Below are 18,475 nucleotides of genomic sequence, written 5' to 3' on the forward strand. Positions count from 1 at the left end.
TTTTTAAATAAATAATAATATAGTGGTTAAAGTAGGTCAGCCTTCATACCACAATTAAAGAAAAGATCAATGGTCATTTTTCTCAACAATAAACAGCTGGTCCAACCCACAATTTAGATTAAAAACGAATTTTTCAGAAAAAAATCCTGTAAAATACATGTAACACTCTTCTTGTAATCACCATAACTTTCGAAAAACAAAACGAATTCTTTCAAATTTTATTTCAATGTATCCGTAAATTCATTGTGACAAACTGATTAAAAATCCACAACTCTATCATTATTCGTTTAATTATAAAATAATAAAATGTGCACTGTCGAAGCTTAAAAATTTACATCTCAGGCTGCCATATATAAAAAAAATATATAAACAGAATTAGTGAAGACCTGCTTCTTCTATCGGAGCGTGCTAGATGGCGTTAGCAAAGATTTCCATTCTATCCGCGGGAATTTTTAAATATTTTCTGTAATAATTTTCTATTGTAATAAATTAGTTTAATAGTTCCTTAAATGTAAGCAAAAAAAAAAGAAAAAAATAGGAGTCTTTATGAAAAAATTAACAAATCGTAACGTAAACATTTAATATAAATAATTCGTGTATGACACGACCGCTTAAGGCATGCTCATTTGGATTTTCCAAACTTTTTTTTTAAAATTACGATGTAACATCGTACTTTTTATAGTTTCCATCGTATTGTAACAGAGGCAGCACTGTAATATTTATTTAATTAAAAAGTACACGGAAAAAATTTACTGTTGCTGCAACAGGAGGCATTCATGTTGCAGCAACAGGATTAATACTGTTGTTGCGACTTAATAGTAAAATATAGTTACACAGTAAAAAATTTTGTGTCATTGCGTCAAAAAACTTAGTGTTTAAAATTATTGTGTTAAATATTCAGCACTTTTATGTGTACATTTAACATTTATTCTGTTAAATCGACACAAAAATGTGTTAAATATTTAACACAAAAATTTTTAACACTAAGTTTTTTGACGCAATGACACAAAATTTTTTACTGTGTAACTATATTTTACTATTAAGTCGCAACAACAGTATTAATCCTGGTGCTGCAACAGGATTTTTTCTTGTTGCTGCAACATGGCTGCATTCTGTTGCAGCAACAGTAAATTTTTTTCCGTGTACTATGCAATGCAATAGAAAAATTATACGATGAAAATAATCATTTGTTAAAAGTGTAATTCAGTAAAAATGACTTATGTTCGTATTTTTCATGTATGTATTTAGTTTGTTTTTCTATTTCGCATTAAAAAACGTCTTAATCTGGTAATCCCTTTTCGAACATCTGCTTCAGAACTATATCGTGATTCAATCTACTTCTATATACACTGCCAAACTTAGGGTATCTCTATATGCTTGATCAGCATATTCAAGCACTTAGCACCTACTTCCCAAGAGTGTAATACGCTTGTAACTCATTTGAATTCTACATTTCTCTCGGTTCCGTATACTTACTCGGTATATAGCCAAAAGCAGAATGGATATCGTTCTTGTCAGCCAGTCAGCACCAGTAACATACCCAGGTGGTTTGCGCCCTGGTGTCTCTTCGTGATTCCTATGTGCCATGAATCCATTCAACGGCAATCACGTTTGCGCTTCGCAATATTTCGATTCTCGTGAATTATGCATTAGATATTATAAAGTCCGAATTTCGATTAAAATAAACACATCACGAATATAAAAAAATTTATGAATAAAACTATCAGGACCAGTTGTATTGAGTAGATGTGTAATATTTATCAAAAAAATTAATCTGTAATGGCAAAAAGTATTAAAATCATTCTGTATTCGGTTTGAGTGATCAACTTTTATAGACCACTCATAGGATGAGCTTCAGAAATTTATCATATCATACAGTGTGGATTTTTGTAAAAACAAACACTGCGGATAAAAAGTTATAGATCACTAACAATTAAGGGGAAGCGTAGTTTTTTTGATAAAATTAAAGTTTTGATTTTCAAATAATTTGTTGTAGCATTTCAATTTTAATTATTTGTATTATCTGTAGGGCAACCTTTCAATGGTGATACCCATACAAAATCGCCGAGCTTCGAAATTTTCCCATAAGTCGGCCGATGCCTGGCTTGCAATGATTGGCTAATAAATGGCTAACTATACAGGCCCGTGCATGGTGAATCATTGGCAGCCGTCTTTTTGCTTATAAAAACGGCTCACAACTAACCGCCGTTCGTTGGCCAACGGTTTGATAGAGTGCTCTTGATACCAAGCTTTGGCCTATGATTGATTGCCACGATTGGCCAATGCTTGCGACTGCGATGCTTGGCATACCGTTATCATCCGATATTTAGCCGATCTTCAGCCGATGCTTGAAAATTGGCAGCCATTCGCGACCCAGTAATGGGCCGATTTTTTTTTTGTATAGGTAGGGGAGACTGGGGTGCTACGGCCAAATCATTTTCCGGTCAAATCATGATACCTCTGAGGTTTTAAAGTTATTTTAAGCTGATCTGCAATATCTGGGGCATAATGGACCTCCTGAAAAGAAATTTGCTACAGGAGATTTTTTTTTTCTAAACTAAAATGAATTTGAAAAACTTATTGATTAATGCTCTTTTAGGTCAACAGATTATATTGTGGTTAAAATCAAAAAATGAAAATTTCCATAAAATTGGTTACATCAGCTAAATAATTTTTTTTTCTCATAAATTTGAAGTCCATGGGATTATAAAGTCACGGAAATAGTATATATGTGTTTAAAATCTTTTCTTTCAATAAAAATAAACAAAAATTTTTTTCAAGCTTTTTTTGAAGGCCGTCGTCCCCCAAAAAAAAATTTTTGTTTTGAGTTTTGGTAAAACCTCAATGGATTTGCTTTAGAAAGGACTAAATTAGGTTGACCTGTATAGATTAAAAGCCATAAAAAATAATTACCGACTTAAGGGAACCGTCGTGCCCCGGTCTCCCCTATACATTTTTGAGTTACTGTTTAAGATGTTTAAAAAAATAAAAATTTATACAAAAATTTTTTTAAATAACTTAAAAATTTATATTTAATGATAACTTATATGAATAAAGATACAAAAACGTTAAAGTGCAATAAAAATAATTATATATATTTCAGCTGAAAAAAGTGAGTTTCAAACAAAACAGATTTTATCTTGATGGAAGTAAAATATTAAGTAAAGTATGTGCCTTTCTAATTAGTTGAATTAATTTACGCTATTCATAAAACGTATACTTATAAAATTATGCAAAATAGCTTTATTAAAAAATTAAAGACGGAAAAAATAATTAGGTAGAGAGACGCTTTCAATTAAAACATAATTGACTTAACTATTTTTAATATTTAAATGTCAAGCATCAACTACAAGAGGCGTTTCAGTTAATGATTGCAATAAATAAAAATACGTTTATAATAAAGCCATGAATTTTTAAAAAATATCGTCGGATCTACTGAAAATTTAATTTACCTTGACATTACCTAGACAATTTTGTCGGTCTTTTTGCGATAGTAGGATAACTCGATCACCCTCTATTTGCGACACACATTCATTGTACAATTTTGCAAATATTTTGTCGACTGTTACCATCTACGCTAAGTCGATAAGTCTGATATTCTTTGGCACCGACTTTCTGTTTTCCTTCAGGCGATTTCAATTCCGCCTCATAGGTGGCCTACTTCCATAAAAATGTCATTTACAGTTACTTGACAAAATTATACATCTCGAACTACGATTGTATAATGAAAGCGTAGGTATTAAAACACTAAGCCTTAAAAAAAGGTTAAATGATATGTGATATATATTAGTCATTCCGAGGAACAGCGGGGAGATAAAAAATATTATGCACAATAATATAGCTTACAGTAAAATAAGAAGCCTAGTTTTTATTATGTATCGAAAATTTTAAGACTTTTTTTTTCATACATAAATTAATAAATAATTTACTCTAAACGTTGAGATGTTTTTTTATTTCTAACCTTGACTTGATAGCCGGAAGTAGACACTCACGTAAACGGAAACAAATAAATAGGTGCAGCAACAGGATTTTTCCTGTGAAACCAATAGGATAAGGAACAAGTTTCATGTACCAATTTTTTTCGTCAGTATAATAAAATTCCAAAATTTGAAAAAAGATTTAAATTTTTAACGAAAAATCCAATTTCGAAAAAAGAAATAACTTTGAACAAAAATGTTGATTTTTAAATTTGAATTTTTTTTCCAATCTTTGAATTTTTTTTCAAATTTTGAAATTTCACTATACGGACAAAAAAAAATTAGTACATAAAACTTGTTCCTTATCCGATTGATTCCACAGGAAAAATCCTGTTGCTCCCACAGGATGTGTTCTGTTGCTGTAACATGAAAATCCTGTTGCTGCAACAGGATTTTGTTCTGTAGCAGCGCTTATTTTTTGTCCGTGTAGTCCCCTCTAGTAACTACACAGAAAGAAAAAGCTTCTGGGCCCAAAAAAAGTTTTGCATTGTGAAATGAAAACAAAAGTTTTCTCAGGACTAGAAAAAATTTCTTGGCGCGAGAAATTCGTTTTTGCCGCAAGAAATTTTTGCTTGTCCCGAAAAAAGTTTTCTTCTTTTCCTGAGAAATTTTTTGTTTTCAATTCGTTATGTGGAAAATTTCTTGGGAAGAGAAAAACTTTTTTTTGGACAAGCAAAAATTTCTTGAGGCAAAAACAAATTTCCCGCTGCAAGAAATTTTTTCTAGTCCTAAGAAATTCTTTTTTTCTGTGCAGTTTTTCATTATTAATTATTTATCTTTATTAACAAGATCATTAAAATGTAATGCTGACAGAAATATTTCTGAATATCATGAAACTCACTAAATTTTTTAAGCTTTAGTTATTTAATTTCTAAAACTATATAGAAAAGAAAAGTTTCTATTTATATATAGCATAGACTTATTTGATAAATTCAATTAATCATGAAAGTTATCAATGAAGCTATGATTTAAAAAAAAATCTATTATGGTTTTTGTTATTGTAAAATAAAAACCGGTCTCCCTGTTCTGTTTCTTTTCTCCATACCACGTGTTTTTCGTATACATAGTATAGAAAAGCTGAAACGAATGTAAGTATATACACATTTCCAAGGTTGTTGTGAGCGCACAGTCTAGTTTGATGCGTACTATGATCATTTATCAAAATAATGCACACGTCATTACCCTTGCGTGTCCCCACCGTAAAACCAAGATCTGGATTCTTGAATGAAGCTCTGGATTTTGACGTTCTGTTCGCTTGAGTGAATCCTTTTGTTGCTAGAATTTTATTTGCTTATTAATAGATTAATTAATTTATTTATACAAAGCTTTTGTTTGCACTACACTCGTTTAAAATAACAAAACAACGGTTTATTTTTAATTTAGTTAAAAAATAAGCACCCTTAACTTCTGTTGATGTTCAGGATTTACACAGTAAAAATGAAACGTCATTATATTATTCAAATTTGTACACACCTGTTACTAATTGATTTCTATGTACTAGTCATTGTCCTTTAGTTTGATCAGACGCTATTAGACTGTTATCGATAATAAGTTAGATTAGAGTAAACTAATATTATCTTTGGTAGCAATTCGTTTGCTGCATAAGATCATTAAGTTTGAATTATTTGAATGACATATATAATGATCCAATTATCTTTCTGCAAAATAGACGATTTGAGGATAAGAAGATATGTAGGGGAGAGGGGGGCAGAGTGGGCCCCTTAAGGAGAATAATGATAGTGTCATTAATTTTTTTTACGCCTTTACTTCTTTTTAGGCTCTTGATACTTATTTTCACTTCATTATGCTGCGTCCATTAAAATTTAAAAATCCAAAATTAGGGACAAACTGGGCCCTCCAAAAAATTTTGGATTTGATATTTTTTATTCTTTACACGTGTGATATTTGCAAATAACTATAAAACAATTGTATTTTAATAATATAAAAGTCATTTTAATAGTCTGCTGCGATATAACTTTAAAACGTAGTTTTATTTTCTTTAACTTTCTTAATAAATTATATTTAATGAACAGTTTTGGTGGTCTATTTTAGCCCTCATTATATAAGAAATTTCGATTAGCTTATTATCCGTCCGAATTTATTGGCGTATAGAAAATTTTGAGGGGCCCACTTTGCCCCCTTCATCCCTCCAATACTATTTTGAGAACATGCGATTCTATATTTAGTGAAATTATTCAAAACATTCTTTCAATCGATTGAAGGCGATAGTCACTGTGACGGCCGAAAAATAAGTGACTTTCGGGAATTTGTTTGACCGGAATAATTAAGGGATATCCCGACTAGAATTATTTCCTGATTTTCCTAAAATACCATGAAGACCTTCTCAGGTAAATATAATGCCTTAATAAGGCAAACATGACGCGTTCCTTATTAGGACCACATCATGAGGATATTCTTGCTAAAAAAAAATATTTTTCATCAGGTCAACCTGATAAGTTCCTTCTCAAGACTACATTAGGATATCTTTATTAAAACAAAAAGTTATTTGCCATCAGGTAAAAAAAATTTACAAAAAAGTTTCCATCAAAATCTGGAAAGATATGGGGTTATATTTTGTCGGAATAATAGTCCATACAGCTTCCTATGATTCTGAAACGCCGATATCTGATGAAAACTCGATTTCCGAAAACTGGAATGAAAACAAAAATTTCTCGAATTTTTCAAAAATCGTCGCTTCTCATAAGAAGAAGTTAAAAAGTTCAAACTTCTATGATGTTTGAATGGGAAATCTTTCAATGCAAAAGGCGAGTTTCCAATATTGATTTAACACAAAAAAAATAATCGGTACCAGCTACCGATTATTTCGGTAGCAGTTACTGAAATAATCGGTAGCTGCTACCGATTAATTTTCGGTAACAGCTACAGATTACCAATCGGTAGCTGGTACCGATTTCAATCAGTAACAGCTACCAAAGTAATCGGTAACTGCTACCGATTATTTCGGTTCTACTGACTAATTTTAGTGTACCATAAAAAAACTACTTCTGAGGGGTGTCACATGGGATGTATGTATGAGTGTGCGTGTGCGCGCGTGTGTGCTCAAGTGCACGTGTGTGTGTATCCGTGTGTATATCTTATAAAAGCTGAAACTTTCAGAGAATTTTTTTTATCTTCACAACAATTTTTTGAGGTGAAAGTGAAAAAAAACCGGTATTTTCAAACGAAGCAACCTAATAAATATTATGAGAAATAATATGATTCATAAAATTAATTATCGGGAATTCGGTACTTTTGAAGTAATTTCGAAGACTTGCCAAAACAAAGATGGAAATAGTTTTTGTTGAACGGAAGCAACAAATAAAGAGCGTTAGGTGTGGATGCAAACCGTGCGTAGCATTTTGCAGCTCTCACCAGTTGCCGAACGGAAGAACGACAGCCGGGAACGTTGGTCGCGCCCCATATAATCCCGGCGATGCTTCTAAAGTTTCCTCCGCCTCATAGATCCTACAGCAGCATGTAAGAGAAACTTAAGATACAACTAAAATGACTATGTTTAACTGGGGTCATGACAATTCATGCCACGAGAAGAAGGATGAAAGATTGAAAAATACTGTTTAACAAGTACACATAGACGTTTATACGCGCGTATATATCAATGTATGTGAATCTGCTATCCATATGTTAGTCTATCAGAGTTAAAGCGACAATGCCGAAAGACGTGGTCGGTTCCAAAACAAACAAAATACGTCAGGCATTTACAATTTATCGTCATGACACGTGTCCATAAAAAACTTTGTGATACCCACGTTTTATAAATTAAAAATCATCATATATTAAGCTGTTGACGATTTTTTTTCGCATTTGATATTATATACATTTCTCCTTACTTTTGATATTTATGCAATTTTTTGGCAGCTCTCCATTGGCAACAAATAATGAAACATAATTTAAATTATGTTTATTCACATTCATGGTTGTTTCAACTGTTGCCATTTTCATTGAAATACTGTCGTTAAATAAAAATTTGCAGTTTCCGAAATTTTTCGATTTTTGGTCCAGTAAATTATAAACAAGAAAATAGAATACAAAATAAAATTGGTCTATCGGTTGACCCTCTGGGCCAGCCCCAAAACTTCCCGCTCTTTACGAGCTCTTTGAGCTCGAAAATATTGTTGTGAATACATTTCCGAGCTGTTTGAGCTAAAAATCAATCTACCAAGTACATTAACAGTTATCCAAAAAAAACATTTTTGAAAAAATCTTATCCGAACGCAGCCTACCGATCAAAAGGGCCACTTTTGTGTTGTGAACTGCTGCGCGATGCTGTAGTGGGTTAGGGTTTCCTAAAAATTTTTTTTCACCGAAAATTGAATTTATTTTACTTATTTTCGTGCCCACGGATGATCTAAAATTGATTTCAAATCTAAATTTTGATTTTCCGCATTAATCGGAAAAATTATCTAAAATCAAAAATATTTTTCTTGACGTAAGTTAACGGTTCTTCCTGTGTAAAGAAATTAAAATTTGGAAGACGTGTTTAAGTTTTCATAACATACAAATAAAGAACCTTATGAGTTAAAGAAAAACCTTTTATAGCAAAATACCCAGACAAGATGTTTGAATGGAAGCAGTTTTACAATCTTCTTATCATAAAATGATTCCAGCAATTAATATTAATCCTACATATATTTTTAAAATATCTGCTGTTTTTGAGAATTATAAATACACAAAAACAGTTAATTTGAATCAAGAAATTTTTTTTGATCGATTCGGAAAATCAAAATTTTCTTGCCCGAAATAAATAATTATCTTGAAATTTTTATTTTTAATTAAAATTTTTTTTATCAAGTTAACATATTGTTATGCTTGAAGCGAAGAATTTTTACTTGTTACAGAAGTTTTGATTTCTTATTATTAGATATTTTTTTGAAGCAAGATATATTAGTTTTTTGTAGCAATCTGCACTTTTTTGTTTGAAGAAAATAAAATTTCTCGGAATGAGTACTATTATTTAACGCAAGACTTTTTTATGCTTTAACCAAAACAGAAAAGTTGCTTAAACTAAGGGATAAATTTCTTGAGAGAAAAGATATACATGGAGGAGAGGAAAGTCAGCAGAGCAAGGCAACAGCAGCGGTAGTAGTTCGGTGCTCGCCACTAGATCGCGCCTACCTCTTGTAGTGTCCCTTGTAAGAACCTTATTTCAGAGGTATTATATTCCAAGCTAGAGAACAATTCTAGAATGAGTACTTCTCTGTTATTCGACAGTGACAAGTATCATTTTTGATTGTCATATAGTATGTACTAAATTATATTATGAAATTAAAAATTATCATTAATGTTTTCTAAAATAATTTTTGCAATAGTAGAAAAACATCAAGTACATTTAAGGTGATAGAAAAAAATTTTCAATTACCTTCAATTCAGATTTAAATAAAAATCTTCCATTCTTGTTCGTATTATTCGGTAGATAAACGGTAGTTTTTTATGCATAGTATTGTTTAATTAGGTTTACATAATGAGATCAAAAAGAATTTTAAGAAATATAACTTATATAGTAGAAGTTATCATACGACACCATATATGGCTTCGTATGCGTTTAGTTAAATTTCGTGGAATCGTTTATAACAATGATAACGTTTGTCGTTATAACATAAATAAGTCTTGCAGTTTTCACATTGAACTTCGCCTACTTTACGCAGGTGTTCAGAAACTGTTAATTTGAAATCAAACAAAGTCAATCATTGGTTTGAATTAATTCGGCGCCAAAGCAACCAAGCATTATTTTGTAGTAACCGAGCATTGAAACGACTCCACCCATGTGTTGGTTATAAACATCGGCAGCTTGGGGACAAGATATGTCTTTGTATTTTTGTTCATGTCGAAGATAACGACGTTTTGTTGTTGTCGGCTCGCTTTCCACATATGCTGAAAGTAGATTCACACTCTTGTTATCAAACCAGGACACTAAACTTAGCTTCACATTATCTATGACTGCTATCTTTTCCTCCATGCTTCCTCGTCCACTTATAATCACTTAGTTTTATGACATGCTATTATAAAAACTTCCCCTCATTTAGCACTAAGTGATAAACTTATCTTTGAGCTTGTGCCCCCTGATTTTATAACCAATTCAAGGTGGTAAGGTAATACTCGTTGACAGAGGTACCTATTGGCTTCCTGCAACCACAGCATTGTCAAATGTTACACAATGTTATACGCGGATTATGAAGTATAATGATCGACTATCTTAATCTATAGGTCTTTGCGCGCTCATTTAGGACGAATTCAGAAAACGGACGACGACAAATAAGCAAGTCTGTGAGCTTTTGTAATTAATGACTAGTTTGGCAGTCAACCGGACAGCTGAGTTTTTGTTTTTCTGCTTGGCGAGACGAAACGGAACCAAAGCGACTATAAGAACGTCCGATAGAGCGGCGAAGACATAGCAAACGAGGACGAATAGTAAAGATGCCACCAATTGGAGAACTAAGATAAATTGACTGACACCGACTGACAAGATCAATTGAATTTCAACTTAAACATATCGTAATACTAATTATCAATGTGTATTTAAGTATATATCTATACATATTTCCGTGTCACAAAAAAAATCAATTTTATTTTTTGATGCACCTCGAAATTTCGAAAGAGTACATCAAACTACACTTTTTAGTCTTACATGGGTTCGTAATAGTAATATATAGAGGTGCTAATTCAATGTGTTTCTCTTTCTTATTTAAATAACACAGAAATTTTTGTTTTTTTATTTTGGAATCTTATAATTTGTCAGCAAATAAAAAATCATATAATTTATTCTCTGGCTGTTATTAATTAGCAAAAAATCGAAAAAATAATCTTTATAACAAATCAAAATTATTGACTACAGCTCATTCAACGATTAAACAACGATTTGAAGTTAATGTCTATTTTGCGTGCAGTAAAAAATCAGACGTTTTTTTATACATGGAATTGATCATGAAACTTCTACTCCTTTTATATTTTATTTTTCCGTAACTAATCACAACTTTTTTATGCATGCATATCAAATGCTGACGAGACATCAATGACTGAAATCAACAAATGTATTTTTTTTTCTCCACCTGTTTCGAATGAAATTTATTAAAAAATGGGAGAATTGAGTTCTTAGGTATTTCATGCCTTGATGATCACATGAAAAAGTAAAGAAGGAATATAAAAATGTATATTGCCCATATCGATGTTTGAGCTCGGGTTATAAAAGTCGACAATAAAAAAATGGAAGATTATCGGTTTTAATTCCATTTCCAGAATTTAAGTTTTCAACAGGTTTTATAGACTATTATAACTCTTGAAAGAGATAACCGCGAGTGGGCGCAATTCAAAATTGCATCCGAATATGCAAAACGTGATATTAACATCGCAAACTTTATTCAAGATTCTGGAATTTTTGCCAGATAACGCGGAGACAGATAAACTGGCGGAAGGATTCGGTGACCAGTTGTTTTATGGAAGATCCTTTCCACTGTTCCTCTTTAAAAGAAGGTTGATGCCTTCATCTATAGATCAAAATAGAAGAAACCAAATATCAGGATTATGAATCAGTGTAACAGTGTAATAGAATAAAAACAAGTGTGATGACAGTAAAGAAAATATATTCTATTCATCTGATGGAAAATCTGATGGAATTTTACATTTGATTAGTTTTTCAAGTGTAATAGTTTAAATATTAAGATAGAATTAGTTTTGTAGGATAAATACCTAAAAAAATCAAAATCATTTTTACCCATCACAATTACATTCAAGCTGGAATATAACAATTCTGAAATAAATTTCGTACTAGGGACACACAATCGGTGGGACGCCATCTCGTGGCGAGCATTATATAAGAAATTTCGGAGAGCTTATAATTCGTTCGAATTTATTGGCGTATAGAAAATTTTGAGGGGCCCACTTTGCCCCCATAATTTTAAAGTTTTGAAAATTTTAAGGTACCTACTTTGCCCCCCCCCCTCCCCCCTACTATATTATTTGACTTATTAAACCCTTTTACTTTTGCACACCGGCACGCGAAAGCGCTAGGGGTGCTTTACTGACGGTTCTTCTTCGTTGACAATTTCTCTCATACAAAAACATTTCTACACCCTTTTCATAACACAAAAAATTATTAAATTGTGTTCTCGCATGCAGATAATTTTTTAATGAATAATTTAAACCCAACGTTGAGTCGATTCGTTAATTCATTGATTTTGAATTAATTATTTTAATCCAAGAAACTAGTGCTGTCAATTGTTACGTATGAATCTTCGTAAGCACGATAACTCTCGATAGACACCATTAATCGGCCTAACTTTTTTTCTGTTATGAAAATTACTATATGCATCCTTTTAGTTTCATTGTAATTAATTAACGACGCAAAAGTTATTATTCGTGAAAAATTCAGCTGCTATTTTTACTGTTGTTATTATTTTTTTCATTGTTTCTCTCTATCAACTACTGGTGGCAGCATTAGCGTATTAATATGTTTTTAAAAAAAAGTGACATCTAAGACAAAAGGCGGGATATTTAAAAAAAAAGTTATCAAAAAAATATTAAACTGAAAATAAGAAGTAAAAAATCAAGTTGATAATTTGTAAGTTGAATAAAAGTTCATAATTTAAGTTTGGGGCAGAATAGGCACTCTAGAAAATCTATTAAAATTTGGTTTTTATATTATTTCATCTAAAATTAATTTAAAAAAAAAAATCATTTCTAAAAAAAAAAAAATTTTCCATTTTTTTGTATTTATTCAAGAATATGATTAAAATAAATATCTCTAAGTTGTTACAGAATCTAATCTAATTATCTGAAAGAGATCCACATCGAGGATATCGAAAAGTCAATTTATATAATAATTATTTTATCTTTCCAGATTTGTCGATAAAATTAATAGTTGAAGTTTATTTTTAAACTTAAAAATGTAAAAACCTCTCAGCGAATTTCAAATGATAATTTATGACAACTTGATTAATGTTTAGATCACACATGATAAATTATTTTTTTCTTCAAAAAACGATACTTAAAACTTGTGAAATTTATCTTCATTTATTGTAACCTTTAATCGTTTATAACTTTATCTATTTCAAGTATTGAGAAATCCGGTCTATAAAATTGATCTAATCATACTAGATTTGAACTTTGTTCAAAATGATGACTGATTAATTAAAGGTAATAAAATCAAATAATAAAACCTTCATGATAATGTGTGGAATAACAAACTATATAAATACGAAATGTGAAAAAATAATCAGTAGTTAAGTTACCCGACATTACGATGTTAAAACTTATTGTCCTGTTCATTTTTTCGGTGGTCGCAGGTATGGATTTTTCAAACTAATTGTATATTCTCTATGATATAAATTTATAACTAAGCATATGCTGATTCAGTCTAATCATTCTTTAAAAATTTAAACTTCTATAAATAACTTTTGTAAAATTCAGTCACGTCTATTATTTATATTGTAAACTTTCTTAAGTGTTTGTTGATTTCATAAGAGCTTTTCATAATGTAATTGTTGTTAATAGTATGTTGCATAATAAGGATACAAAGATAGTCTCTAGATGGCGAGGGTAACGATTTCAGCAATAGTCATAGAGTCATGTACGAGTGGCCCAGAGACCAATTTTTAAATCTATGGTGAAACCTAAACTTACAAATTAACCTCAATAAGACAATTTATAGATAAATTGAGAAAAATATACATAGCCTGAACTGGGATTCGAACCCAGGCCATGTCAATATCGCACCGAGTGCTCTTCCAATTGAGCTATCTGGCCCTATACTATATTCCGTTCAATTTGACCCTGATAGCCAAGTTGGCGAGAAATTGGCGTCAAACTAACAGCCGCAACTAGACGCCAAGTTGGCCGCAAAAATTAGTATTTCCAAAGTTGGTAAACACTTTCTGAGAAACTTGGTGGCAAAAGTTGGAAATTCAGTAAGTTGACGGTCACTTTCTGAGAAAGTTGGTGGCCAAAAGTTGGCAATCCATAAGTTGACGGAAAGTTGCCTTCAGTTTTCTCAGAAACCTGCCTTCGAATTGCGGCTCTTCACTGGCACCAACTTTCTCAGAAAGTTGGCGGTAACCTGTAGCCAAAAGTTGCAAAAGCTACAATTGTCGACAACTTGTCGTTAAGTTGGTCACAAACTAATGAATACCAACTTTTTGACGAGCAACTCGTGCTATCAGGGGATCTACAACTTATTGAGCCACACCGTCCATCATATGGTAATTCACCAATTTCTAAATATAGTGAAACCTAAACTTACAACTCACCTTCTCAATAAGACAATTAATAGATAAATTGAGTAAAATATAGATAGTCCGAACTGGGATTCGAACTCAGACCATGTCGGTGTCGCGCCGAGTGGCCCAGAAACGTGTGCTGATATTATTGCGCTCGCCGGATCAAAACTACTATGCACTATATTTTATTCGACAATTGTCTGATTTACGTGATTAATGACAGTCTGCGAACCGAAGTCTGTGGCTGCTATTATCTTGGCAATTAACTTATTTATTTTTATGCAACTCATTATAATTTGAAATGAAACTCTTTAAAACAATCACATAAGTAGTAAAAAAAAATATAATACATTCAAAATTTCATTTCAGCTGATCCGCTAAGAAATAATTTACTCTTGAAGCCTAACCCACGTATAATTGGCGGCCAAGATGCAGTAATTGAAGATTTTCCATACCAAGTTAATTTTTTGAACAATGGATTTAATATCTGTGGAGGTGCGATTATCGCAAAGAACTGGGTCCTTACATCTGCAAGCTGTTCTATTAAATTTGGAACGATAGTTCATGCGGGAAGTAATTTAACCAACGGAGGCGGATCTTATCATAGAGCTGTTAGAGTTATTAATCACGAAGCCTTCAAAATTACTGTTAATTGGGTTTTATCAAATGATATTGCTCTAGTCGAAGTTTATCAACCATTTGTGTTCGACAAAACTCGACAACCTATACCACTTTTTAACGTCAATGAAGAAGTTGAACCTGGCACATTAGCAACCGTAGCCGGATGGGGCCAAATTTCTAACGAGGAATATGTACTTTCTTATACTTTGATGAGTGTTTCCGTACCAATTGTTCCCTACGACCAATGCGATGTGCTACTTTATGAATTCGGTGGACTTTCACAGGGTCAATTTTGTGCCGGCTATTTAGAAGGTGGAAAAGATGCTTGTATGGGTGATGGTGGCAGTCCTTTGGCCATCAACGGACGAGCTGTTGGTTTGGTTTCCTGGGGAAGATTTTGTGCGCGGCCAAATCACCCAGGAATTTATACTAGTATTGCTGCTTATCGTTCTTGGATTGATGAAAAACTACAAGCAACTTCTGAACACTGATTAAATTTGATACCTGATTTATTTTATAAGAATAAATGTAACATGAAAACAAAAATCATAAATATATATTTATAACATTGATGACTGTAATGACGACAAGGTGAATCAATAAATACTACTACTATTACTTGCAGGAAGAAATTGTTGGTTTATGAAATCCATAAATAAATAGTAAGTGTGAAATAGTAAGAGTGAAGTTTTGAGGCTGACAAATAGGGTCAATTGACGGTTAACCGTTTCTCGTTATTTTTGGAACTGTTTATCTTATCGATTCGGAAACGACAAAACAATAAAATATTATTAATTTTATTGACTTTATCATTGCGTACATAAAATATGAGTAATATTAGAATAAAACATTAGTCTAACACTGTCGTCATAAACTCAAGTTCTTCCGGGCATTAATTCTTTGTTGAGACGTATAGTAGTAGTAGATTTCATTATGATGCTAAAGTGGTCTTTTAATTTTGCTTTTGTATTTTATTCTATGGCACCTTACAATCTGGTAGAAACGTGTGGCGGTGGATGTAAAGTACGCACTTACAAACCGTATTTGGAACGTATTAAATATTTAGTAAGACTGCCGAATGATAAAAAATTAGGTACTCTTGCGCTTATTGGTACTCATTCATCATTATCATACAATGTCGATAGTGGAAGATCAAAAACTCAAGATTTAACTATTTCACAGCAATTGAAATATGGGATCCGCGTTTTGGACATTGGTATACGGCCACAATCTAATTTATTCAAAATTTATACTGAATATGGTACTACGGATACTGAATTTTCGGATACTCTCTCGAAGATTGATGATTTTCTTGACGATAATCCAGGTGAATTTATCATCGCGCTTTTACATCAAGTATATCCTTCAGCGTATGATGTAACCGAAAGCAATTGTGCCATTCTTGATGATTACATCCATACTTTTTCGGCTGGAAAGCGTTTAGTGAAAAATTGGCAGCTGGATGACACCATCGGACAGCATCGTGGCAAAGTTCTAATAGCAAGTATGGGAAATTCATTCAGTGGATGTTCTTTTGATCTTAATTGCCAGTGTCTCATTCAGAATGATGATATTCTTCACATAATAAAAACCAAAGCCCAAACCAAATCCAAAAAAACCAAAGTTCTGTTTGATTTACAAGATAAATGGGCTGCTATTCATCATCTAATTCGAGACAGTCTTAAGAAACCTCGTAAATGTTATCTAAACGATATAAGTTATTGGGATGGCGTACACAATCGTCGAGCTATTTCTAGAGAGGGTAACTATGCTTATAAAGAAAACTGTTCTATGGCACTTAATCATATTGTGACTGAGTATTTTGAAAACCCGCGGCAAACGTTTATAATTGTTATGGCTGATTACCCGACTCAAGAATTAATGGATAAAATAAACGACAGTAATTTTCCAAATTCTAGTTGGCGTTCTGGATGGCACTGATCCTGCAGTTTAAAGGAATTAAAATTGTCAATTATATTACAGGAAAGTTAGATTTTTACAGCTAATAAAAATACGTTCTCGAAATAATGTCGAAGTGGTCATTCATTCATAGTTATTATTTGTTACATAATTATATCTTAATTATTTGTATAATTCATAATAATATAAACAAACTTTCTAAATATGAATTAGTGATTTTTCACTAATTGAATTAGTGAATATTCACTAATTGTTAATGCTACAATCGTACCACGCAGAATTAGTGAATATTCACTAAATGAATATGTGAGTATTGGAATTCACTGATTTGATAAGTGAATATGAGAATCTACTAAATTGAAAAAAGAATATGGTAATCCACTGATTTCATCAGTAAAAAAAATATAATATTGCGAAAAAAAATATAAGACACCTGTAATTAGATCCGAAATGTGATTAATGTATTAGAATCATTACTTAGAGGAAGTATACATGATTTTGATTGATGAAAAAATCCCGGTGACTGCTGGGCTCGAACCTGCATCCTTCCGATTCAAAGTCTTTGATGCTATCCACTGCGCTGACCTACGCATGTGATCGCGTGAGTGTAAATAGTATATTCGTTATGATACCAAACAATAACTGATGAAGAAATAAAAAATCCGTGATATTATGATTGACGTACTCTTCATATAAAATATATTATTATTCTGTACTTCTATTTTTTTTTATTTTGAAAGTTTTTTATTAAAATTTTTAAAAATAGCACCATAATTATTAATTATGTTTATAAACAGTAAAATATTTAATTATTTGCTAGTTAAAGTTACTAGTGAAATTGTGAAATTCATAAATTAAGAAGGGAATAACAGTTTCACTTGTAGAAATTATGAAAATATCGCTAGTTCAGTAGTGAAAATCACGAATTTGCTAGTGAAAATTATAGTACTAAATTTATTAGCGAGAATTCACTAATTTGTTATTTAAATACACTGATTATAAAGTGAATACTGCTTCACTAACGTAATTAATGAAATTTCCACTAATTCATGTTTAGAGAGTAGGAAGCTATTCTGACTATTTTCAGAATGATGTCCGTGTGTGTGTGTGTGTGTGTGTGTGTGTGTGTGTGTGTGTGTGTGTGTGTGTGTGTGTGTGTGTGTGTGTGTGTGTGTAAACTCTTTGTAACTTTTTAACTAATGAATCGATTTGGATGGTTAAGGCAGCAATCGAATGAGCTTGTTGGCCGTCAACTTTCGTGAACATTTTAGATCATTTGATCAAGTAGACTCGAAAATATTGGCGAATTACAAAAAAAAAAAAATTTTTTTAGTTCTTTAGTGATTTCTCAGAAACGAGTTGAACGATCAACTTCGAAATCTAATCAGCTCTAGAACATAATAAAACGCGTTGATCACCGCCTTTACCATCTTAATCGGTTTATTTGTTCGAGAGATATCGTTGGAGAAAGAAATGGTGAAAAGCGGGTTTTTCCAAATATCTTCGAAATGGCTGAACGGATTGGTTCCAAATTGGTATCAGCTCTAGAATTCAAGAAAACGCGCTGATTGCTACCTCAAACGTCAAAATCGTTTCATTAGTTTAAAAGATATCGGCGCTGAAAATTTAAAAAAATTACATAAAAAGTTATTTTGTCCGGATAAATCAAAATATAATGTAGGGGAGGGTGGGGCAGAGCGGCCCCCCTGAAATTTTGACCGAAAAAAAAAT

The 18,475-nt window shown here is 31.9% G+C and overlaps 2 protein-coding genes across 2 annotated transcripts; both read left to right on the forward strand.

The window, feature by feature from the left end:
- The first annotated feature begins 13,230 nt into the window (after nucleotides 1-13,230).
- On the forward strand, nucleotides 13,231-15,315 carry LOC130668735 (trypsin-1-like). The gene is made up of 2 exons (XM_057471158.1): nucleotides 13,231-13,273; nucleotides 14,573-15,315. Exons 1-2 carry the CDS (start codon nucleotides 13,231-13,233, stop codon nucleotides 15,313-15,315), a joined length of 786 nt encoding a protein of 261 aa, XP_057327141.1.
- A 487-nt stretch (nucleotides 15,316-15,802) lies between these two features.
- On the forward strand, nucleotides 15,803-16,765 carry LOC130668744 (uncharacterized). The gene has a single exon (XM_057471176.1). It carries the CDS (start codon nucleotides 15,803-15,805, stop codon nucleotides 16,763-16,765), a length of 963 nt encoding a protein of 320 aa, XP_057327159.1.
- The last annotated feature ends 1,710 nt before the right edge of the window (nucleotides 16,766-18,475 follow it).

This window comes from Microplitis mediator, chromosome 5 (genome assembly GCF_029852145.1).
Source record: "Microplitis mediator isolate UGA2020A chromosome 5, iyMicMedi2.1, whole genome shotgun sequence".
Lineage (NCBI taxonomy): Eukaryota > Metazoa > Arthropoda > Insecta > Hymenoptera > Braconidae > Microplitis > Microplitis mediator.

Coding starts and splice junctions, on each gene's coding strand:
- LOC130668735 (XM_057471158.1), top strand. CDS start 13,231: ATGTTAAAACTTATTGTCCTGTTCATTTTTTCGGTGGTCGCAG. Junction 13,274..14,572: donor CATTTTTTCGGTGGTCGCAG/GTATGGATTTTT, acceptor ATTTCATTTCAG/CTGATCCGCTAAGAAATAAT.
- LOC130668744 (XM_057471176.1), top strand. CDS start 15,803: ATGGCACCTTACAATCTGGTAGAAACGTGTGGCGGTGGATGTAAAGTA.